This window comes from Lissotriton helveticus, chromosome 2_2 (genome assembly GCF_964261635.1).
Source record: "Lissotriton helveticus chromosome 2_2, aLisHel1.1, whole genome shotgun sequence".
NCBI classification, from domain to species: domain Eukaryota; kingdom Metazoa; phylum Chordata; class Amphibia; order Caudata; family Salamandridae; genus Lissotriton; species Lissotriton helveticus.
The window spans coordinates 139,401,901-139,428,458 of record NC_136060.1 but is presented as its reverse complement, the minus strand read 5'-3'; the positions used below and the strand labels follow the sequence as shown (position 1 = coordinate 139,428,458).

General features: G+C 41.8%; 1 protein-coding gene across 1 annotated transcript in view; it reads right to left on the bottom strand.

Annotated features, from left to right (window-relative positions):
* The window catches only part of TEC (tec protein tyrosine kinase), a 589,535-nt gene that overhangs the window by 74,870 nt on the left and 488,107 nt on the right, over positions 1 to 26,558 (bottom strand). The window contains exon 12 of the mRNA XM_078678221.1: positions 9,469 to 9,602. Coding sequence (XP_078534347.1) covers positions 9,469 to 9,602 — 134 coding nt within the window. The remainder of the gene's footprint in view (positions 1 to 9,468; positions 9,603 to 26,558) is intronic.

The window sequence follows — 26,558 nt, the reverse complement described above, 5'->3', positions numbered from 1 at the left end:
CTCTCATTCAAAATCAGATTAGATTCCACTAAAAGATGTGCTTTAGACATTGAGAATCAACTGCAAACTACACCAATTCATTGAGAATTAACTGCAAACGTTACCAAATAAAAATCTGTTCATCTGGAAGACAGGAGCAGGAGCATTTTTGGGGCCTGAATGAGGGTGACGGTATGTGTGTCTTTTGGGTGTAAACTGGGTGCCTTCTTGACACTACCGCTGGAACTCCAAAGGGTGCACAGGTTGCACTCCCACCCCTCTGAGAAGAGGAGCAACACATGACTAATTATCATTTCCTATCTGTGTCATCAAAATGCTCAACACGAAATAACTGCAGTCAAGTAATATGACCTATACACAATTGAAGAAGGCACCATGACAACTGACTTCTCACAGTAAACTAACCTCAATCAGATGAAGTTCCTGGCACTGTTGTTAAAACTTTAGGAAGGGGACACACCTTTTGGCGTCTAACAACTGGCTGCAATGCTCGTTTCATGATGGAAAGTCCAAAGAGTTTGAGGATTTATTGGATCTAGAAACATTTAATGGAGTTCTACAGATGTGTCATCTATACCATCATCTTTGGATGGTACTACTTGTGAATGGAAAAGCACTCCTTGTCGCCTTTCTAGATCCACCAATCGGACACTATAGAATACGGAGCAAGATGGAGAATTATCCATTGATCCTAATTCCTTTACACTAAAAGACAAATCCAGGTCACCTCTGATTCACCAGGACACTGAAGCCATTGCCAACTCTCACACATGACTGCATGTACAAAATCCCCTGCAACACTGTACAATGCAGGCCTTTTGATCTCCTTATTTTCGACTTCTCGCTCCACTCACACAACAGAAGACACTGTATGCCTCTCTTGATAACATGTAGTATCCTGGGCCAATGCTTCTCACCCACCCACTGTTCTGTCTTGATGTGAGTGACTGACATAGTCTGTGACCTTCATACTTTTTACTTGTCAACCCCAGGAATCAAGTAATTGGGTTACGTGCTCATAGTGCTACTCCACACCTCAGTACCAAAGCAACAAAAGCTGACAAAGGTGCTCAGTTTCAACCACACTCCTGTCTTACCCAAACTGGAGTCCCATTCTGGTCTCACTGTAGTGCTCAATGGAAAAGAATGACTGTCCCCTCTCTTGGCCACTATGTGCCCCCCATATTCCCAATCCTCTCACTGATCATTTAGTTGTACACACAAGCTGACCTCTGCCACGACATTCATCGTATGGCTCACTGCCTTCAGCTATGCACACCGAGGACTAGGCACAAGTCCTGCCTCCAGCTCGGCCCTTCGTCCAACCCACTGCTGCCACCCAACCTCTGCAGCGCATGGCCTTCAGTCGTGTGTAGCAGGAGTTGAGCTGCGGTCGGATCCACCAGCCAACTCTCTACCGTAAGTCAACCCCTCAGCTAGGCATGGCCTTAACCTGTGAGCAGTGGCCCTGCCCACTACGGTCAGTCAAACTAGGCCAGGTTCTGTACCCAACCCTATACCATTGGTTAACCATAAGTGCACACGGCCTCCAGCCGTGCACTGTGGGTGTTTAGTGGCCAGGACCTGAGCTCTTGTCAGGATTCCGTGGTATTGATGCTGATGCCGAACATGTGACTCTACGCGAGTCTACATGTACTCAGTAGGACAAGCATCATGTATAAGAGTCTTACAGAAACAGGGAAGAAGTATAACAGAAGGGGGAAATGCCTGTTACATGTGAATTTGACGTGTTTCAATTTCATGCAACTATTAAGAATGAATTATGCTACTAGGTGCCAAATGGAATCACAATTGATTATCATAACACCAATTCCTCATTATTTTATGGAACCATGTAATTAAGTATATATCCACTATGAATCAAAGAAAGTCAGTATTTTTAGTGGCAATGAATTTATTATCATTATTAAATAATCTCATGCTTTTGTTGGGTTCATCAATAAATTACTGTGTTCATTTGGTCTCTGTCAATTCATCTAAAGCTACTGATTGCTGATTAATCTGCAAAGAAATACGGTGAAATATCATTCCAGCGTGAATCTTAGGTAAACAGAGTATCTGGTTAGCAATGATAGGTTTCATGACTATAAATACTGTCATGCCCACTGGTGGGTAGGCCACTTGAATTCTATGCCAATTTAATCCTTATCGTTATTTAGAAATGCACAAACTGTTCTTCATCCTGGTTATGTCCATATGGGAAGTTGATTCACATCCCTAATATATTTAGAGTCAAGCTGTCTCAGTTCCAAGGCCCTGTCTCCACTTCAAGATTTTTCCAGCATGCCAATTTCCCAAACTTTCTTAGCCTCTGCTCGAGTGCATCTTGTAGTAGTGCCTGGCCATAGGTATGAAGCATCAAAGGTGCTGATCGCACCTAAGTGTTCAAGTACTCAGTTCTGTAGTTGACATGTTGTTCTTACTACAAATTTTAGTTGCACAGACATTTGAGAACATTTACTGCAAAAGTACTCTTAAATGTAATGAATTTGTTAATTGTGTACCTCCTGCCATTGCTGTGATGTTTCAACCCGGTTTACATGCTTTACAGTTGGCGCATTTTTAGAATCTATTAATCTTTTTGTATGCACTCTTTTGGATGTTCTTTGGATGTCTCAGGGTGTTTCTTGTTTTTGCATTTTGATATATATATATATATTTACATTTGGATATGTGTCTGCATTATTATCATAGTAACTGAACTGTTATTAAACTACAATGTCAAATTTTACCTATAATTAACAACCCTTATCGTCTGGTAACAGACAGTTAATAGATCACAGTTTGCCTTCACACAATATTGCCGCTAAATCAAATATGCGGCAAACTGAAATCAGGCAGTTGGATATGTGTGAACCCACATCACCTGCTTTGATGTGCCTCACCACTTTTTGTTTTTTTTTATTGACATCACATAAGGGTAATATACATAAGTTCATAACATAAAAGAAATTAATATTTCAGGAAGCATTGGGTTTCCCCAAAGTGGGAGCTTAGTGTGAATTAGCGACAAATTACTTTTGGCAGCCATAGCCGCCATATAAAAACACTATCTGGAACTGTCTTAAATTTAACACATTTAAAATAGTTTCAATCGTTAATGCGATATAGAAAAAATAAACTATCACCACCTAAGATCAGTCTATATAAAGAATCTTTCTAATCGATCCCCAAGAGACTACGGAAGCGCCCGGCAAACGCTGCCCAAAAATAAATTCTAAAGTCTGATAAACCAAGGCCACCTTGTTCATAAGGTGATTTAAGAAAGTCAATGGCATGCCGAGCCTTCTTAAAGCCCCAGATAAAACTACTCAGGACTCCAACCAATTTTTTTAAAATTTTTTTAGGAAGACGTAAGGAAATAGATCTAAACAAGTATAAGAATTTGGGGAGTATTTTCATCTTTAATAAATTGCATCTCCCCAAAAGCCCTATAGGGAGTTTATGCTATTTGTTTTAGAATTTTAGCAGTCTCGTCTAATAAAGGAGTATAATTTAAAGATATTATTTGGCCCACTTTAGCAGAAATCTTGACCCCCAAATACGTAGCTGTAGTACAACTCCGCAGAATTCGAGAACTGGATTTAAAATTAATGAGAACCTCTGTTTTGTTAGTGTTTAATTTGTACTTCGAGACTAATCCAAATTTAATTGCAGCCCTCTCAATGACTGGAACAGCTTCTACTGGATTAGTAGAAAAAATTGACAAATCATCCGCGTATGCTGTTATCTTCAGGCTGCTAGAAGTAGTCCTTAATGATTTGATATGTTTATTAGCTTGTAGGATACGTATAAACGGTTCTATATAAAGAGCAAATAACAGCGGGGAAAGAGGGCAACCCTGCCTCGTCCCACAAGAAATATCAAATGAAGTAGAATATGATCCAGAATATGAGAGCTTAACTGTAGGTTTATGATATAAGGCACCCACCCACTGTCTGAACTGCCTCCCAAGGCCAAATGCACTCAATACAGCCCATAAGAATTCCCACCTGACCTTGTCAAAGGCCTTTTCAGCGTCTAAAAGGATCATACCCAAACCCACCCCCTCTTTCTCTGCATAATTAAATGCCCCAATGGCCATATTAACGTGAGCTGTAGTATCTCTGCCAGGTATAAAACCATGTTGGATATCAGACACCAAACCTGACATCATTGGGGCAAGTCGATTTGCGAGAATTTTCGAAAAGATCTTTGCATCTGTATTTATGAGGGAGATGGGTCGGTATGATCCACAATCTGTAGGTATTGTGCCCTTTTTAAGAAAAAAAACAATCTGGATCATATTCCATGACTCCGGCATTTTACTGTCTATACCAATATATTGGATAACTGCACTAGATGGTGTAAGCAAAGTGCTTTTAAAACCCTTATAATATTCAATAGGTATTGAATCTACCCCTGCAGCTTTGCCTGAAGGTAGTGCAGAAATAGCTGTTCCTATTTCTTCCAATGATACAGTATTATCTAATGATGTTACCTCGTCTTCGCTCAGAACCGGAAGATTACTTTCTAGAATATATTGGGTAATGTCCTCCTTATCAGCTATAGCAGAAGACAAATAAAGTTTCTGATAAAGGAATGAGAACTACTCCAGAATAGCTGAGGTATGGTTGTGTAAAGTACCATCTGCACTCTTTATAGCATTCATTTTAGTTTGGGCCTTTGCTTCTGCTGATTAAAAAGCTAAAACTTTACCAATATGTTCAACATATTCATATTGTTCCTGGCGGTACTTATTATACCTCAACACTATTTTTCGGCTAAAGAATTTTTTCATTGCTGTTCTTGCATCTAATAAAGAAAGAAAGAGCTGATCCTGGTCTGGTTGACATCATATTACCGCCTCAACATGTTGCTTTTCCCTGTTTTGTAAGGCCATATTCAGTTTCTCCATATTACTTTTCCTTTGCTTATTCTGATGCCAAATGTATTGTTGGGTCATTCCTCTAACATAAGCTTTCATGGTATCCCAAACGATCAATGGGGAAGCTGTCCCTGCATTTTCCTAAAAAAACTCTAATTGTTGCTTCATACTGGATACATATTCCCCATCAGTAAGCAGATATCTATGAAAAGAAAATGCTCTAACATTTTTAGCTTCAGGAATAACTGTAAAAGATAACAAAATAGGGTTATGGTCAGATGTCACCCGAGGGCATATTGCAATTTCTAGTCCTGATACTAAACTGTCAGAGACCCAGGCCATGTCGATTCTAGAGTAAGATTTGTGCAGGGCCGAATAATAAGTGTAACACAGGATAAGTGGATATATCTGCCTCCAAGCATCCTGCAAAGATTGTAATCGGGCCATTTCAAGTATAGCTGCCCTAACTTTTTCCATTCTACTAGTACCCCCTCTTTTTGTAGAATCGATGGTATAATCCATAGCACAATTAAAATCACCCATTATCAAACATTCCCCATCCCAATTCAGCAGCTCTAAATTGAGAAAATCAAATATGCCAGGATCATCAGTATTTGGTCCAGATATTGAACCAAATACATATTTGTTGCCACGGATTTCAATTTGGGCTAATGCCCATCGACTTTTGGGTCAGCCATTGTCTTAGCTACTTTAGAAAAGAACCTTTCATCTTTTAATACAGCAGTTCCTTTCATGGATATTGTTTGGGAAGTACTAACAATTGTTTCATATCCCAAATGCTTTAACAAATGACGATCTTTATAGGCCAAATGAGTTTCAGTTATCAGAACTAAATGCGGTTGATGCAATTTTAACTCTTCCTGCACCAATTGTCGTTTATTGGCACTATTGAGTCTGGACACATTCCATACCATACATTTTATCTTAACCATACTGAATTCTATTCCTTATCAATATTCCCCTACCAACAAAAATTAACCTAAATAAAAGTAAAAAAGAAAACAAAGCCTGATGACTTATTAGTGATCTCTTGTGATAACTACATTTTACCCTAATGATGTCCTTTTTTTAAAATGTTTGCCCCCCTACCCCCACACCCCATCCAGTCCTCCCTCTGACCTGAGAGCCCCTAGAAAACCCTACCCCCTCCCTGTTACTTGAAGGAAGAATTCTCCCTTTAACCAGCTGCCGCTGAATGGGCAGCACTCCAGAGCCACCCCCGCTACGGTAGCCATCCCACACCCGAACACCCAGCCCAAGCAAAAAGAGAAAACAGAAGATAAACAGTGTCATTTAAACGAATCCAAAAAGACTAGTTGTCCTATCACTAGTAAAGCATATATACCATTTATAAGACTTCTGAGCAGCTTCCATTTGCCATTTAGCAATGGCCGACTTAACATCATGTTCATCATTGAAAAAGTAAGACCATCAATCTTTGAAGACCTTCAGATCTGCCAGTTCTTGTAGAAACACTTGGACCCGAGAGCATTAAGCGGATCAATTAACTGACGGAGCTGCCAATGCCTATCCATAGTGATTTTACAGAGATCTGATCTAACAAAACAGGTAACAGACTCCACAGTAACCGGTGTATAGGGTCGAGCATTAAGAGAAACTGCCTGCCTTAAGAAACAGTTCCCAAAAAAAACTATGAATGGACGAGGGTATCTGCTTTCCAGGTTATGTTTAACAATTGGGAGCCTAAGTACTCTCTGCAGCTGAGAATCCCTGTCCCAATCAGATAAGTCAGGGAAAGCCCTCTGGAATAGCTGTACAAGATAGGCCCTGGGATCCGCTCCTTGAGGAATACCAAATAATCGCAAATTATGGCGCACTGACGATTTTCTAAATCCTCAAGCTTAAGCTGAAGGGCTGAAATTTGAGTAACCTGTTTCCGAAGCATAGTGTCTGTAAGGCTTACAGTTTGTTCCGTCTCTCCAACTCTCTGTTGTAGATTCAATACATCGCTAGCAAGAACCCCAACTTTTACTGACATCTCCTGCAACAATTGTGACATCTTATCTGTATCTGATTTTGCCTGTATATAATGACCTTGAGCTTCAGTTTGTCGATCTCTCAAAAACTGCATTATCGAAGTGAGTGTCGGGTCAGAGTCTCCGGAGGCTGAGTTGTTTCCACTGGAAGTGATGCTGCTGTGGCTGCTGTGGTAAATGCTAGTCGAGTGCTAGCACCCATCTCCATTCGTTTTTCAGCAGAGCTGTCCCCTTTCTCAACTCGTTTTCCGACCAGAATACTGCTCGCCGTATTGCTTTCAGTATTATTCTCATTAGGGCTATTACCAGTGATTTGGGAGACCATACTTTTCACTCCTCCCTTTGCTTGGACCCATTTACGGAGAGAGCTATTTTCTGAATTACATTTTCCATGCATGTTAGTTTGAGAAAAGCCCTGCTGTAATGGTCTGCCTCTGGGGTGTCTTCTTATTTCTGACTGTAGCCTTAGTTTTCTTTCCAGGGGGGGGGTCCTATTAAATCTGACACCAGCTCCTACTCCCGCTATTGAAGCTACTAGAGTAATGTCGCTGTGAGATGCCAGCTCTTCCCATTCCTCCAAGGCATTATTACACATCTCTCCACTGTCAGCGCTATCATTGATAACTACATTGTTAACTGCGAGCCCCAGATTATTATTCTCAGAAAGTCCGCCCCTCAGCTCCATTAGGGACTCCATTAGGAACTGACTCATTAACTCGCCCGTGTACGGCGAACTCACTGGCGTAGGGATAGCCTGGCTGCCCTCTATAGACAGATCAGTCTCTGCATCTCTTTGTACCCCCTTTTCATCCCAGCACCAACCTCAGTGCTACATTGTGTCCCGGACTGTGAAAAATGTTTAATCTCACTCAGACACGTGGGTACTGCCTCCAACAATGTTTCAGAAAGTTTGTTGCTATCATCCATCTGACTCACCAACCCGGTTGCAAGCAGCTCAGCAGCTTTCCCTGTCTGAAATAGACGCATTATTGGCTTACCGACAGCAGACCCTCCAACCTTACTCTCAGTAGCAGCAGTCTTGCTTGTATCCCCTCCTATCTCAGTATTGGCAAGGGCACGACCAGCCCGTGTCCCCCTCAGAGGATTCTTCGGAGGCGCCATGTCCTGCCTCGAAAGCAGCATCAATGGGAAGCCGAAAAGCAGCCCTGGCCCGTTGCGTGTCGAGCGGCAGCCGGACAGCCAGCGTAGCAGCCTGAACGCCAGCAGCCCGCGCCTGCCTCTATCAGCGCCAATTACTTGCATACATCCTCAAGTTTTCTTCGCTTATCGTTCCTGGAATTTTGTGGTCAAGTTGGCCCTTTGGATTAAATAGATAAACAGCCGATTTAATCCATTATTTCCTCCGCTCCGGGTCGAGCACAATTCCGTATACCGCCGAGTGTGGAGAGGCTTCCCCATGCGGTGTGCTCCGTGGCGGTGTCAGCCCGCTATCTTGCTCCTCCCACTTCGGCCTCACCACTTTCTGATGCATCAAATAATCAGATTCAAAATTATTTGTCTTGCACACAAGGCTTTCAATGGAAAAGACCCACTTGCATGCAGAATCTAGCCAGTGTTTACCTTTTCAGAGGAAACCAATATTATCCAAATTAGTACTTTTACGCTAAACCAAGTCCAAAAGAATAAAGAATAACTGTAAAGTTCTTTGGTCAACACCTTGGGAATGATTTTAACCCAATGCTCAGAAATAAAATAAACTACAGAATCTTCAGAAAGGATCTGAAAATCCCCCTATTAATAGAAGCTTTCCAGGTGCAGAAGTGTGGACAGGAACTAGGCCACATAAGAGTTAATATGTCTCAATGTATCTTACTTATCTCTATCTCTGGCACTTTCTTTTCTTTGCTGTACCTACCCCTCCAAAGAGCTCTGAGGAAGCTGTGAGCACTATAAAAAAACTCAAATAAAGAAAACAAGTACTATATAAACCCCTTAACAGATACATTCAAGCATTTGTCCAATACTGATTAAATGTTCCACCATGTTGCAAGCCAACCACTGTAACTCCCTCCTGAGTGACCTTCTCAATCTGCCTCATCTGTAGATTCAACTTCTTGGTAGGGGGTATAAGTTGGAATATGTAGGGCAGAGTTTAGCTAACTGCTCTAATACTTTCACTCACACCTGGATTTCCAATTACATCCTGCATCAAAGATGTGGATTCCTAACTGACTTCCTTTGTGCATTGTTTCTGCTTTCTCCTTACTGACACCTTAATGATTAGTTATTGAAATGTTCTGTTGAAGCAGGTTTTGAAGGCTGGTGCTACAGTACAGGTGTTGGATTCGAACCTGGTTAGAGTTTAAATCGTTTCACACTCTGTGCTCATTTTACTACTATACCATTAAAGCAAACTCCCCTCCTTAACTTTCTTTAGGCATAACATACATCATAAAAATAGTGTTTTAAATCGGGAGAGCTTTGAAAATTAATCTGCAATGGAAATTTGCCATTTCATGTTCAAGTAGGTTAACAACTGCTATGCAATGTCCTAGGCACTTTCATAGGTTAGCTGGAATGGTAGTAAGTCAGTCAACATACCTGCGGCATTGTGCTTATGATATTCAATCATCTCGGGAATGGATGCGAAGGTGTGTTTCTCTGCAAGGTAGTACTGCTTTGGAAAGTTTGATGTTTCCTTTATGTGGTAATGTCTTACTGCTGAAGAGCCGTCTCTTAAAATAAGAAACACATTGAGGAAGAATAAAAATATATCCTTCAGTACATGAAAAAAGTTTCACAAATTCAAAGGATACAGGTAAAACTTGTGACATAATATCAAGACAAATTTGATGATCATGCAAGCCATACCAGGAGTCAAAAACACCCATATTTTAAAAAAATAAGAACTTCATGCAACACTGAGAACGAAAACTCAACCCTATTCAGGAGAGCTTAGGGAATTTTATGTACAAGAAAACTCGAAATAATTGGGCCACACCATGCATTTTATAGTACAATTTTAGAAGCTGGCAGTTAATTATGAATAACTCAAAATATGCCAACATTTTTAAATTTGTCGTAAGAGCTAAAACGATCATACCCTACAACAGTAAATAATGTATGTGGTGGTTAAAATACGTGCACGAAAGGGGGTAGTTAATGAACACTATGCAATATTTCTGACAGAGGAGAGTTAGTGTCTGTCTGACATAGTCTGACTTATCTTAAGTTCTATGCAAGAGAAACACCACCAGTGTTCAGGAACGACAACTGTGTGCTCATCCTTATTTATGTGCAAGTTAGCAAATTACTTAAAATTGCTGCTGTTGCAGAAAACAAAATGCCACTATAGTCCATGCTATTACATGCTGTGTCGGCCAACAGAATGCCTAGCGCTTTTCCAATCAGGCTGTATCTCAACAATGCAGGATGCTAGTGTAGAGTAGTTGCAATAGTACCCTTCATGCAGGACCTACGCATTTGCAGATAACATATACTGTGGGGTTGGTAGCAAACTGACTCCATACAACCCCACCAAATAAGTCAGCCTATGTGTTTGCATTAGCTAGCTCGCAGTGCTACTAGAATCTCCTGTTATCAGAGAGATTAGTTTGTGCAACTTTCAGAACATAATAACCTCAAACGAGTGGAAACAATATACTACTTTTCACCTAGTCACTCGTGCTTGCTTGTTTTGCTCTCAGAGAGATACACAGAAGAAACAGTCAAGCATGTTTACAATAAGAATTTATTGTACCGTTGTTCCATTCATGTAAAATAAGTGCGCTGCTATAACTGTAAGACAGTAGCAGAGATATAGTATCAGCAGTACAGTGAATAAAAAGGATTAGTACAGCTCTACCAATTTTTAATAGTCATGAACCTATACATGAATATAAAATGCATGTCTAGATGTACCTGAGTGTACCTTGCATGTGAATAGGTGCTAAAGAGCTAATAAGCCTAAGAGCCTTTATAGTCTAAGAGCCTAGAATCTAAGAGCCAAGAATCCCGCTAGGATTCAGTCAAACCCCCATACCTGAATAGTGAGAGTGTGGGACTTTGTCCTGGACTTGAGTTGGACACCCCGCAAGGGATGGTTAGATCACTGTCAGCTGGAGCACTGGCATGCCGGAGCCGCAGCGCCTCTGGTCAGTGTGTCAGCCTTGAAGTCTTGGTTCCCTCCTGCTTACTGACAGCAAGAGGTACTGTATTTATACAGTCTATGTACATGTGTTACCCTTTGTTTAGTATGAGGATGACGTTGGGGATTAAACTTTTGTGCGTAGATAGGAGAAGTGAAGTATGCCCCCCTGGATAGTGTACTCATAAATTAGACATATGTGCTAAGGATGACGTCTTAGCAATATCAGTCGGGCAGAATCCACCCTCGTCATGAACTAGGAGAAGTCCTTAAAAGGCATCATTCCTTATAAGGCATTCAGTCACTATAAGGGATTCTGTTCTTATTTGGAATTATATCCTTATAAGGCTCGTTCATATGAAATGAAGGGGAGATGATGTAGGGAAAGAGTACGATGTTCTCTAAACCAATGTCGGGGTACCGATGTGAAATATAACACTAGAACTGATTGGGGGATACTATTCAAATTTTGCAAGTGATGCGAATTATGAAATACTCAGGGCCTCATTTATGAGGCCCCTTGCGCCATCAGAAGTCACTGAGCCGCTGCTTGCATCATGACTTGTGGGCACTGCACTCCGCACCACCTCGCTTCACATTGTCACCCTGGTATCCCCAACGACGACGCTTCACGCTGACATAGACGCCGCTGCTTACCCCGTAGTTCTAGGGCACGGCTCGTAAGTTACATGACGCACTACCCTCATCCTGCACCGCAGCCTTGGCCCACCGATGCCGGCGCCATCGACTCCAGTTCGTCAGCCTACTACAGCTCTTCAGCAACGACGACGACGCTGCTTGTACTTTGACCTGCCAGCACCGCGACAAGAATCGCATCACTTCGCACCAAAGCTTCGGTCTCACAGACGCCGCTGGATGACCGTCACCAAGCCGCTGCCTGCACAGCGACCTGAGGGCACTGCACGCTGTACCGCTGCACTTCGCACCGCAGCATCCGATGCCTGCAGACGCCGGTGCGCCTGACTTCAACCGCGAGGAGTTCGATCTGCAACACGTGTGACTTCAAGGGTCCGACGACTCCTGCACCAACTTCCAGAACCGATGCCTGCGGACTCCGTGTTTTCAGAGCTCAATGAGAGGTTGCAAACGCACTGAATTTCTAAAGGTACGGTTTTGCGGGTCTTCCTGACACCATAGGTGGCACACTATGCCGCGGTCAGCCAGAACTGTTTGAATTTGTTGTTCACAACGCCGTGATAGCCCCAGACAGAGCTATCGACTTCAAGGAACTGTTTTTCAATTTAATTTTGATAACTGAAGATTTCTAAAGGACTGTTTTGTGGATATCTATCGTTTGGTCTTGTCTAAAAATATTGGATTTTTTTCTAAATTGTTGTGGTGTCCTTTTGTAGTGCTTACACTGTATTACTGTTGGTTATGTGCAAATGCTTTACACACTGCCTCTTAGATAAGCCTGATTCCTCGTGCCAAGCTACCAAGGGGTTGAGCAAGGGTTATTGTAGGAGTGTAACTCCCTTATCCTGATTAGAAGGAAGGGTTCCTACTTGAACAAAGGTGCAAACCCTTGGTAACTAGAGATCTCCATTTCCAACAATACCCATACGGTCAATTTCAGTATTTCTGCCCTTAGTGAGCCCTTGGGATCTGTGCTCATATGCTAATAAGTCAGGGATTCTGCCTATTTAGCACAGGCATTCCATGGGCTTGGCTTAAGGGTGGTATGAGGAAAAAGCTGCACAAATGTGATACGTTGTTTGTGTAAAGCTGCATGTGAGTTGCCTTGAATTGCAGATCATTAGTGTTTTTTGGAGTCCCAGGAGTAGATTCTTTAGCTTTAGTTTAGGAAACAAGAATACTTTGTGTACCCCTGTTTGGCATTAGGGTACAAGTATGGTTATTTTGATCCAATCATTCCTCAGCTGTAGTGTAGTTCCTATTATCCCAATAGGCTCTGCGCATTGGAATAATACCTTCAATAGTATAGGCCTAGACCAGACGTTAACTAGGTCTTCTATTGTCGATATTAGACTTAAAGTTTTGGGTTTGCCAGCTAGCTCAGAGTTCACTAGAAACTTTCTCGAATGGGCAAGGAGGAGTTGAACCTCCCTGGATAGACAAGAAGGGATTTAGTTTCTGACAACCATAGAACATGACAACTTTACTCTCCCCTAATCAAGAGTGTATCTCTAGAGTCGTGTGAAAACAAAAGACAACTTATTTTACTCAGTCAGTACGTGCATTCTTAGTCTCACCAGATTGTAGAGAAAAGGAAGAGACGGGCATGTTCAATAAAAGATGTTATTTATTGATCAGTCTCTTTTCTCGTACAAGAGAAATGGATCGATATTATTGCAATACTTATGGTTAAGTAAAGTGCATACAATAAAAGCAGAAGTATAAAATAATACTGTAAAAACATTTATATGGTTTCTAAGCCATAAGGTGGTTTAAAATGGATAAAATAGATACATACATATATACATTTGACTAATCGTACTCAACTGGTGTTTCTAACTACGCCTACCCCAGTGTACCTGACCTAAGCCTAATACGTGGGCGGGAATAGAAAGTAGCAGTTTAAGTTAAGTTTGTTTTGCCAAGTGACTGACTCAAGAATTCTCTGCAAGGGGTTATTCAGTTCTGTACCTGGAATCTAGGATGAATGAGGGATGGTATCTCTCGTCTCTGGTCTCGATATTCCAGGCTGCCTGCGAGGGCTACCCGGAAGCGCCGAAGCTGGATTTCTCGGCAGGAGAAATCAGCGTCTCGTTCTCAGCGCGTCAGGAAGGCGGGGCTGCGCCAGCGGGGTCTGCTCTGCTCTGGGCTTCGGCAAGTCTGGCTGCTCCGATCTCGTCACCACCGCGTGTGTTTGCTTAAGGCAATACCGGTAATATTTATACCTGTAAGGTGCCGAGATTGACGTAAGGATGGACATAGATACGTCAATAAGGATGTCATACGACTTGGTCGTTAGCACATTCTTTTGCTGAAGTTCTCGATGAAATCAAAACAATGGCCGCAGGGTTTTTCCCAGGTTGTCATAGGTTTGATTTGTTTTGAGAACTCCGTATGCCTTATCAGGAGCTGGAGGAATATCGCTTGTCTAATTAGATGGCAAGCGTTATGACCTAATCAGATAACACGTTCCTGTGCCGTAGTGTGGCTTAATCAGATAACGGTTTCTGCATCATGGGATGGCTGCTAGTTAACTTGTTAACCAGAACAGGGTCAGGAATAGGGGGATCGATACAGAACCTATAGGAATACATCACACCCACTCCACGCTAACTATGGCCATGTTTACTAATCTAGGCATAGTAAAACATACTGTAGAGTATCGTGTATACCTTACCACCCCAAAATACATAAAATGCATTTTGAATTTATCTAATATACGGAAATAACAGTCACATGTATTATATGCACGCAAGCTGCAGAATAATGCTAAAGTAATCACGCATATGTATACATTATTGCTAATTGGTATATGAGAATTTACACATGAAATGGCTCTTAATACAGAAGAAAAAAGGTTCGAGACCATTTCATCACAGAATAAAAATAATTATGAACATACCAGCGGGCAGCTAATGTCTATAAAGTTTCTAAAAATAGAAATTTTAGTTCTTTAAGAATAGTTCTTACTTTAAGCAGAAGATAAGTGTCCCGAAAAATCGTAAAAATATTTTGGGGCTGCTGAAAAATTGCTGTCCGTGAACTGGAGGGAAAATTGTTCATGGTATTCTGTTATTAAAGTTGAAGGCCAAATTCAGGGAACGCCGTGTGCTAGCTTGCTCAAAAGTCTCTATTTCTGCTCTGGTGAGAACATCATATCATTTAGACTGTCGAAAAAGCTGTCAACAGCTTCCTGGGAGAGTTCCACTAACTCGGAAAAGGATGTAACCATGCATTCATGTGCATGATTGTCTCCATTGACGTTTTGATTAGTATTGCTGACAGAAGGTCGTACCTGATCAATGCTGCTTTCATCTTGAACTTCACTACCCCTTAATCGTAGTGGTGAAGTCTCCACGAATGCCGTCATCAGGATTGGCAGCCGTTGAGGGCAGCACAAAGCATGAGCCTTTATTGGGCTCAACAATGTTTCTGCATCCATAGGCGCATCCGATTGTAGCGTCAGACAGGTGTCCAACACGCATTCTTCTCCGCACAGCAGGCACCTTAATACAGGTAAAACACATCGATGCCACATTGGTCGAAATGAAAGAAACCAAGTCATGTTCAGGTCTCCAAGCCGGGATAGTCCCAGGATTTTTGATATCCGGTCCCGGTATCCAATGGCTCGGATTGTTTCTTCCCTTGTCGCAGGTGTTTTGTCTGTGACACGGTTTGCCATAACGAAATATCAGGACCAAGAATAGGATTCCTGCAATTAGTCCTAAAATGAGGGGAAGTCCGCCAAAAATCGAATGGACGAAATCTGGAAAAATACCCAGTATGGCTTTGAATGGTGTTAATGCCATCGAAAATACTGTCTTAAATACTTTTGAGACTCCACTGGTATCAGAAATATTTAAGATTTCATTCAGGATTTCTGCGAAATGTATGGGGGAATTAGTTGATAACAATGAGTGAATCTCTGCAGTCGTCCTTGCGACTAAGAGATCATATGTTTCTTTTGATGACGTGAGTCTGGTCGGCGTCTGAAGAAGCACTGTTTTCATTCTGCTTAAAGTGTCTATTCGAATAGAAGTAATTTTCAAGTTGGGCCATGCCCTTGCCTCCCTGTCTGGAAAGGAGCTGGGGAACAATAAGCGTCCACAGCACTTGACCTTCGCAGTCGTAGTTACGAGATAAGGAGTCCCGGGCATAAGACTACAGCATCTGCGGTCCACAATTAGAATGTAACTCCCATTATAGAGTCTTTGAAAGAATGGTTCTATCTCTGTAGCAGGTGTGCCTAGCTGGTGACATGAAAGGTTATTTGAGTTCCCTTCACAGGCTCCATGCAAACTAATTCCATTACACAGAAGTGTACCGCTTAGTGACATCGCACAATTATTGCCACTAAGAAACACTTTCTGTCCTTTATTACTGACACATGCATGTGAATAGGGCAAATTCCATGTTGTTTTAATGTACCCTTTTCCCAATTTTTCGTACATGCCAGCCTGTATATATTTTTGGCAGTATTGAAACCTGAAGGTTGATATTGGAATATTAATTATCCCATGTATTATCCATTCACTGACAGGTCGTTCTGACATTGTCACTGGTAATCTCTCGAGTTTCTCAATGCTCAGGATTGTATAATCAGCACCCTTTTGTGCCATACTGATTTGTTTATCAGTAAGGTTAAAGATATTGAATAGTGACGTTGTGTTGATTAAACGCCAAGGCACATAGCCTGAACGCAGATTTTGTAACGTCCAGCCAAGCTGTACAATAGAACGCAATTGAGACTGACCGTGTTGTAACAACAGTAAGTCTTGCGATATTATGTCGATTGCTGAAGACACAATGCTGTCCAAAGAAAAAATTCTGGAGGACAGAGTCATTAACCCATTGTCCACTACAGAAAGTGATTTTTCCAAATTAATACGGTCAATTTCCCGTATACTTTCTGCTGTCTCAATTTGAGTTACCTTCCAGGCCTCGTTGTAAGCTGCATATATAGAGGCTGCTATGAAGCGTTTTTGACGCTGTTTGCGTGGTCCCATAATGAAATCACGCAAGTCAGCACCATCAGTAAGTAAAGTTAGGTGTTGCTTAATTTCTGTCAGTGTGGAAGTTTGTAGCCATTGAAGGCATAATTTGCCCACACTGTAGGTGGTTATTATCCCTGGGTGTTGTCTTTGGGAATATCTAGGGTCTGGCCTGGTCAATTTGAACCCCTGTGTTTTGTTCAGGAATCTGTCTTGACAGTTATTAGTATCTGTGGGCCAGATCAACCACTGTTTCCAATCAGGATGTGTTCTGTTTTGGTTTAATATATAGTTTACGTCTATCTCTTCATCTGTAGAGCTATTGCTTTCCATTGTTGGCTTTGGAATAGACGGTTTATTTAAGTCTTTGATTTTGGCTAAGCCAAGACAGGTGGTTTGTTGAACAGTGTCATTCAAAAATATAATTTGTTCTGGGATCATGCAGGCTCTAAACAATGATTCTATACCTTGTACTTGCCATTCTTTTGTACCCCAAACACTTTTTACTTCAACATTTTTGTCCCAATAATCAAACCCAAAAGTATTCATTTGTTCAAAAAACGAGTCTGAATATATCAATTTTGTGTTTGTTAGCATGGTCTTTGTCCCTGTCTTATTTGACAATTTGAAATAAAATGTTTCAGCATTACTTGTGTTGAACCCTGAAAAGTATGAATATTTGTCGTAAAAGGTTCTTGAGCTTCCTTTTGGAGGGGTTGCACAATGTTCCCATTGATTATAATTTAAAACATTTCTAGGTTGTGCAGATTTATGTAGAAAATGGTTACCATAGTGGTTGTAACAGTACATACTATCATAATTAGTCGAACCCTGCAAATAATCATGTTTGGTAAATTTAGCAGACATCACTAAGTCAGACATCATATTATTTATACTTTCAAAGTCCCAATCATCAGCAAATGAGCTTGTTTTTACAAAGTCACTCAACGAGATCTTGATTTGGTGTGGATATTTCAGGATTTCAACCGGACCATACATTTCGTAGTCAGTATTGTCCCATGCTACCCCACCCGGTATAGGATTGGCTGTGAAGTTGACTGAAGAAAGTTCTCTTTTCTCGACGTGTGAAGATGTGTGTGGCTTGAGGATCAAGTTGATTTTCTGACTTGCTGTGTCCATTTTAGCATATTTTCCCTCAATGAAGCGTCCCAAAGTTAGTACCATGATGAGCCAAAGTATGAGGATAAATGCACCAAAGCCCACTCAAAATTCAATCCATGGAGAAATCAGATATGTTTCTTTCAGCTGTTTCAAAAGTTCTTTAGCTTTATCTTTAAAGGTTTTTGTTGATGGCTGTGTTTTTGATTCACTTAGGTCTTCAGAGGAATCATCGAAGTTAATGAAGTAGCCGGATGCAGTTCTGTCAATTGTTCCAATTGCTTCAGGATTACTGTTTCTTGCATATTCGTTTGTTACTTCATTGTAGGTTGGTGTGTCTCTACTAAATGTTTTTATTTGGGTTTTCAGAGGTTTAAGTTCCATTGCATTGTTGCACAGTCCTTGTTGTTCTTATGTAGGCGTTTCGAATGTGATTAGCCTCTTAGTTAGGACCTCTGTATTGGTAGCAAACCTTGGTGTTCTACTACTTATCGGGAGTCCACTTGGCCTACTGTTTGTTATCGGCCACATGATTGTGGTTTTACCAGGTCGATGGATACAACACGGTTCTCCTTTTTACCAGCAAGCGGCGGTAGTACAACTGATCTTGTCCCGTTGATGGACAAGACAGGAACTGCTTTTCTGTAAGAAGGCCCAAATTCCTTCTTTACCGCGATCTTTTCTCTGACTAGATCCCCGACTTTTGGAATCCAGACAGGTCTTGCTGGGACAGGTGGTGGTTCTTCAACGGTTGTTGGCTGCTGTTTCAACTTTATGTTGCTCAGGTCTTTTCTTGTTTTGTTTAAGTCCTGCAAAATAGCCAAACGATCTTTGATATCAAAGCTTTTTTCTTTTACCACTGAAGTCTGACTGTCAAGATCTAAGACTAACATCCTAGTTCCAAACAATAATTCGTACGGACTGAATCCCTTCAGAGAATTTCTTGGCAGGTTATTTAGACTACGTTGGACACTTATTAGATGTTTGACCCACCCAGCCCCCGAACCTAATACCTTTGCTGTTATAGATTGCTTTATGTCACGGTTTTTTCTTTCTACAATTCCGTTCCCCTCAGGGTGAAATGGACAAGAGTACCGCAATGTTACGCCCATGCTGACCATGGCCTCCTTATAAGCTCTAGAGCTAAAAGCAGGACCATGGTCCGAATGCAGCATGCCAATTGCGTATGTGCCGATAAAGACTCGCAAATCTTTTATAACAGTTCTGGCGTCAGCCGTTCGCTGGGGCCACATCCATATGAATCTCGTGCATGAATCCACTGCCACCAAGATATATTTATAGTTACCATCCCGTTGTAAGGTACCACAGTGGTCCAGGTAAACACAAGCTAATGGTTTATCTGAGATTAGAAGGGGCGTCTGTGCTGGTCGTCTCACCGTTGATACTTTCATTCTTTGACATATTTCACATTCTAGAACATAGTTCCGCGTTTGTCTTCTCATTTGTGGCCACCAGTATCTCTGTTTTAATAATGATACTGTGGCTGAGACGCCGGCATGTATAGAAGCAAGTCCTTCGTGTGCCGCTATTATTAGTCCTAACCTATGTTCCATGTTTGGAATTGCCCTATCCCCCACTCCAGGGATTCGAGCAAAAGGAACATTGTTTGCATCAGTTATGTATGAGTATTTTACTGGAAAGCCTTTCGGGAGTGTTTCTATCGAATCCTTTTCTGTAGCGCTGACAGCCTGTAATATTTCGCTGTCTATTTTTGTTTTTGACCGTGTGATGGCAGCTACGGAAGCCGTTTGCACAGCTGCCTTCGCGGCCTCATCAGCCAATGAATTCCCTGCAACGTGAACGCCATCACGTTGATGACTCAGTGTATGTATCACGTGAGTCTTTGGTAGTTCTTTCTGTAAAAGAACTACTTGTTCCCAGAGCATTTTATGCTTGATTGTGCCTCCTTTTGCATCCTTAAAACCATTCTGAAGCCAGATCTGTAAGTATTCATTGTAAGACTGGACGCAATAATACGAATCGCACACTATGAGTGTGGGGAATTCTCGATCGGTATTTTCAAGCGCCATCTTGAATGCTAGCAGTTCAGCTCGCTGAGCTGTACAGTCTCCCAGAGATTGTGTTTTGGTGATAGCTGGTTTAAATTTCCCTTCGTGCCAGCGACCTTTAACAATCGCGCACGCAGCACTGTAAGCTTGTTTACCCTCCACTGCGGGTTGTGCTGATCCGTCTGTGTATATTATACAGCCGTAATGTTCTAGAGGCAGAATTTCGGTCGGCGGAGGACATTCGAATTCGTATTGGAGAAATTCTTGTGTTTTTAAATTGGGATCAAATTCGTATACCACGTCTGTTGCAGCAAGAGAATTAGCCCACTGTATCCACCTTGGATGTAGTGCTTTAGCATTCGGAATGCTTGCCTTTGTTACCGCCTCCAAGGCTGGTATCGGTGTCACGATTATTATTCGTTTACCTTGTGCCAGGGCACGTTCTTTTGCTATAGCTGTCTGTGTTGCAGTTAGAATTTTTTCCGTTGGGCTAAATTTCATTTCAGCTTTAGTGTACAAGTGTGATTTGAATGCAATTGGTACCTTTTCTCCCTCATTAGAGGTCAGGTATGTGAATCCGCATCTTCCTGGGATGACTCGAATCACAAGATTGCGTGTGTTATCACGTGTTTCTAATTTTGTTTTAATTAACATGTCTGTTTGTAAGGATCTCAAAATTTCTGTGTGTGTTTGAGTCCAATTGGTTCTTTTAAAATCTGGTTTTATTAGATCATAAAGGGGTTTGACCCTTTCTGCGTAATTTGCAATGTATGTTCTTACGAAATTTAGGAAGCCTAGAATTGACTGTAGGTTTTTTAGTGTTCTAGGTGCTTGGAGTACGGCACATTTCTCTAGGAAATTGTCAGCCAGGCTTTTGCCTTCACTTGATAATTCATATCCTAAGAACAGGACTGTTAGATGGGCAATTCTGGATTTTTTAAAGTTGAATTTGTAACCCTCTGCTGCAAACCCAAGTATTATGGTGTTCACTCTCTTCAAGTGAGTATCCAAGTCATCATCTGTTAGGTAAATGTCGTCGACATATGATAATGCCTCGTCATCGTATGTTTGTAGTAATTCTGTTACTCTCGCTGAGAATACTCCAGGGCTGTTCTTGTATCCCTGGGCTAACCGACAGAATTGTTTTTGAGTGCCATTTATTGAGAACGCAGACAAATATCTGCTCTCTGGTGCTATATTTTGACAAAAGAATCCATTAGAGATGTCTAATGTTGTTTTGTATTTTTTGCGCACTATGTTATTCATTAGTGCTGCACTATGCGAGTTTTGCACTGCAAAAGTTTTGCAACATGAGTTAAGGTGTCCGTAATCCAAAACTAGACGATATGAATTGTCTGGTTTGGAGACAGGAAACAAAGGGTTGTTCATTTGTGAGGTGCAAGTTTCAATCACCCCCTGGTATTCTAGTTGATCTAGGATTTCTTTTACCTGTTTTTTAGCTTCTTGCTTAATTGGGCGCTGTCTTTGTGCAGTAGGTTGTGATTTTAACTGGATTTTGTGAGGAGGAGAGTCCTCATCCCATCCTACGTGATTTTTATATAAAGCAGGAGCTTGAGCTACTGCCCACTTTCTTGCAAGTGTATATTTTTTATGAATTGGGATATGATTTGAGAAGGCAGGCATAATTATTTCTTCGCCATGAGGGCAGTCCCTGACAAACTCTGGTGGCCAGTCTTTTTCAGCTAGAAGGATGTCATAGCCCTTGGAGAGATTATCCCAAAATAGTCCCCTTATTTTTCTAGTCTTATCCCCTTCTATACGTAAAGTTATTTCATATATTTTGTGAGGTTTGCTAACTCTGGTGTCTGCAGTTTCCACTTGAAGATATTCATTCGTGTCCACTGTCTCCAGATGATTCATAAGGACTTTGCGAGCTATGCTCACTTCTGCTGCGCTGTCTAGCATTGTCTGAGCCCATTCTCCGTTTTTCAGTTGTGTCCTCAGTATTCTCGGCATTGTTAACTACTTTAATACTGGCTACCTTCTTTTTTGGAAATTGTAATTTCTTATTTGGATGAGCAGGTTCCTTGTCTTTGGACTTGACGTGCCCTTTCCTGGGTTCCGATCGTCCTCTTCTTTCCGATTTCTGCGAGGAAGTCTGAAAAGATTGAGAGGGACGTGTATCAAAATCTTGATATCTATCCGGTTTCTTTATATTATCCCTATTTCTAAGGTTGTATTTTTTCACAGAGGGCTCACTTTGGGGAGACTTGGGTCCTTGGTCCGGAGATCTTTCTCTCCGCCGAGGAGACCTTCCTCTGGACTGGAATCTCTTTTCTTTTGGATTGGATTGTTTGTTTCCATCCCAGTTCTTCTTTTGACTGTTTAGGTTATTTTTAATAAATATTTTTTCAGGACTTTCAATTAGTTGGGGCTTCACTGGTATTCCACCCAAACTATCTCTACCTAGTTCTTCATAGGATTTTTCTATAATTCTGGCCATTTCAGCTGGTTGGTCTGCTATATCTGTCTCTTTTAACCTCTGGCGGATCGCCACGTTTGCTGCTTCTCCCTTTATATTGGCTAGTAATATAGCCGAGACCTGCTTGAAGTCTTTCAGTAATTTCATACCAAGAGTTAAAGCGGGTTCTGGACCGTATTCGTCTTGAATTTGTTTTAGCACATCTGGTATTACCGAAATGGATGGAACACCGTGCGTTTTTGTGTAGATGGAAGCAAAGACTGTACCCCAAGTGTCACAGTCCTCCACGTGTGGTGCGATTCCCATTGGAAGACAGATAGTCAGAATCCTGTGTTTATCCACAGGGGTGGTGTCTGGAAACACCGCCTCTATTTGGGTGATTTTTTGTGCTAACCAGAATGGTATTTGTTCCCGTTTAGCTGGTACTTTACCTAGGCAGGACTGTATGTTCTGTGGTGTAATTTTATTTGTGTTCCCCTGATGAGGGGTCAGCTGTGGAATTTTAATTGCTGGTTGGATTGTTGAAGTCCGCATTACATATTGGACTAATTGTCTATGTACTTTTATTAATTGTTTCAGTTGTATTAGAAGATCTGCTGCAGACATTCTTTCGATGTCTGGATGTGGTGTGTATCCGGCTAGGACCGGCCACGTTGCTCCTGGTCTACCTAATGGACCGAGCCTGGTGATGTGATTGTTGTGTTTTAGGGCGCCATTAAACAAGAGCAGATGCTCTTGGAATTTAAGTGGTACTTCCACCTCCTCGAAAGGAGTGTGTTCTTCAGGAGGTTCCTCTGTTTTGTAATGGTGGAAGACCTTTGTTACAGCGTTTGCTGCTGGAAAATGTATCCATGAATAGAATACCTCTGTCTGCCGATATTCGTGTGCCTCTATTACGAATATGACTGTGCCACCTCTAGGTGTCAGTCCATTTTCTATAAGTTTCAAAGTTATAGATTTCCTTATGTTGACCCCGATGAGTATTAAATTCGGGTCTGCTTCTTGCATAGTATTATCAGCTGTTACGAGTTCAGCTGCTACTCTAGCTATCTCTCTTTCTTCTTCAGTTTCTGACATTCTACTGTCAGGAAGTTTATTTTGTTTAGTTGCAGATCAGGTTTCTTTATGGAAGCAAAGATTAGATGCACAATATTTTGGAACAGTGTATCCTTCAACGTTGACTAAACCAAGAACCATACATAGGAGTTTCCTCCTGCGAGGTTTGGCGGATATGACCTTTCACCCACTCCAGACGTCTTTGGAGTATTATGGGAAAAAAGGGGTCTGAGTGAAAAAGCACGACTGAGTTACTCTAATGTCTTGCGTTAGTTTTATCGCCTTTCCAAACGTTTGGGCGCCATGTAGTGTAGTTCCTATTATCCCAATAGGCTCTGCGCATTGGAATAATACCTTCAATAGTATAGGCCTAGACCAGACGTTAACTAGGTCTTCTATTGTCGATATTAGACTTAAAGTTTTGGGTTTGCCAGCTAGCTCAGAGTTCACTAGAAACTTTCTCGAATAGGCAAGGAGGAGTTGAACCTCCCTGGATAGACAAGAAGGGATTTAGTTTCTGACAACCATAGAACATGACAACTTTGCTCTCCCCTAATCAAGAGTGTATCTCTAGAGTCGTGTGAAAACAAAAGACAACTTATTTTACTCAGTCAGTACGTGCATTCTTAGTCTCACCAGATTGTAGAGAAAAGGAAGAGACGGGCGTGTTCAATAAAAGATGTTATTTATTGATCAGTCTCTTTTCTCGTACAAGAGAAATGGATCGATATTATTGCAATACTTATGGTTAAGTAAAGTGCATACAATAAAAGCAGAAGTATAAAATAATACTGTAAAAACATTTATATGGTTTCTAAGCCATAAGGTGGTTTAAAATGGATAAAATAGATACATACATATATACATTTGACTAATCGTACTCAACTGGTGTTTCTAACTACGCCTACCCCGGTGTACCTGACCTAAGCCTAATACGTGGGCGGGAATAGAAAGTAGCAGTTTAAGTTAAGTTTGTTTTGCCAAGTGACTGACTCAAGAATTCTCTGCAAGGGGTTATTCAGTTCTGTACCTGGAATCTAGGATGAATGAGGGATGGTATCTCTCGTCTCTGGTCTCGATATTCCAGGCTGCCTGCGAGGGCTACCCGGAAGCGCCGAAGCTGGATTTCTCGGCAGGAGAAAGCAGCGTCTCGTTCTCAGCGCGTCAGGAAGGCGGGGCTGCGCCAGCGGGGTCTGCTCTGCTCTGGGCTTCGGCAAGTCTGGCTGCTCCGATCTCGTCACCACCGCGTGTGTTTGCTTAAGGCAATACCGGTAATATTTATACCTGTAAGGTGCCGAGATTGACGTAAGGATGGACATAGATACGTCAATAAGGATGTCATACGACTTGGTCGTTAGCACATTCTTTTGCTGAAGTTCTCGATGAAATCAAAACAATGGCCGCAGGGTTTTTCCCAGGTTGTCATAGGTTTGATTTGTTTTGAGAACTCCGTATGCCTTATCAGGGGCTGGAGGAATACCGCTTGTCTAATTAGATGGCAAGCGTTATGACCTAATCAGATAACACATTCCTGTGCCGTAGTGTGGCTTAATCAGATAACGGTTTCTGCATCATGGGATGGCTGCTAGTTAACTTGTTAACCAGAACAGGGTCAGGAATAGGGGGATCGATACAGAACCTATAGGAATACATCACACAGCAATGGAAGTCAGCGGATAAGAATAGGTCCAGCGAACATGCACAACACCGGCATCCCCTATTGGCACATTGTGGGCCTAATTTATGACGTTTTGCCTTCGGGCAGCGCCGCAGGCCTTCCTACTGCGCTGTCCTACGGCAAAAGAAAAGGGCAGGAATGTGCTGTATCTATCAGATACATCGCATTCCTGTCCTTTCCCCCTGCTCCGGTGCTCAATGGGCTGAAATGTGGAAAAAGGGAAGGTTGGGGCCTGGCAAGTGGGTGCACTTGCCAGGTCGACATGGCAGTTACAAACTGCGCACATGACTCTGCTGTGGCAGGTCTGAGTTACCTTTTCAGGGCTACTTCTTTGGGTGGCACAACCAGTGCTGCAAGCCCCCTAGTAGCGTTTGATTTACCAGCCTGGGCACTTTCAGTGCACTTTACTAGGGCCTCACCAGTAAAACAAATATGCCAATCATGGAAACACCAATCCATAAAATAATTTACAACAGGAGCACTTGCACTTTAACACTGAACAGCAGTGAGAAAGTGCGCAGAGAGACTTAAGCAGTAAAAACAGAGTCAAAACCGGCAGTTCAGAACGCAAAAAGACTGGGGAAACACGCAAAAGATGCCAAGTCTAACAGGTATAAAATGCTAACAAGACCAAGCTATTTTATTCAGTTCTATGCCTATTCGTAGACAGCAGACTCTACAAAGTCTGGGCTCCTCTGTACTCTAAGCCTCTTTCACTCCTATAACTACTTCTATCTCTTCAGAACGTCCCAGATGAAAGTCTTACTATCAGAATCGGTCTACAGCCACACTATAACTCATCCCCTTCTCTATATTTATTTCAATGTGTTTCTTCGATGGCTCGCATGTCTGCCATGTTTTCAAGATCACAGGTAAGGACATCCTCCTTTCTCTCTTGTTCCTCAATTTTCTGATGTACAGCTTGCACCATCTCTGCTGCGTTTGGCTGGCCAGTTTTACGTTGATCTTTATCTGTTTGAAGACTTAATCAGCTGTGACAAAAAGTAATTTGTCCTGCATGTTATGCTTCTCCTTATCATTACCCAAATCCCTCTGTATGTCCCTTATTGCCTTGTCGCATCTCAGTATTACTGGAGCATTACTTGATTTTGATGTATATTCTTTTATGCAAGAAACATTGTGAATACAATTCTTTGACTGACTACTGAAGAATGGACCTCACTATCGATTCCCCCAGACCTAATCTGCTTTCTAGGATTTCTCCTTCTCAAATGGCTGCTCCTTCACGACATGTACTTAGCTGCATTGAATCTTAGTTGCTACCTTTCTGACCACTCAGCCAGGTTTCATAGCAGCTTTACTCATTCTTCAATTGGTACAAAGGTATCTTGCCCATGATAGATCTACGTATCACTTTAACAGAAGCCTACCTATGTTTACACCCATGAAGAGGATGGGCTGTGGTACCTTGTAGGTCTCACTCCACTGGTGACCTCCCTGCACAAGCTGAACTCCATTTACTAGCACACCTTGTTTCTGATCACTAAGCCAGTTCCTCAGCCAGCTCATTCAAAAGACCAAGAGTGAGGAAACATCACTTTTGATTGAG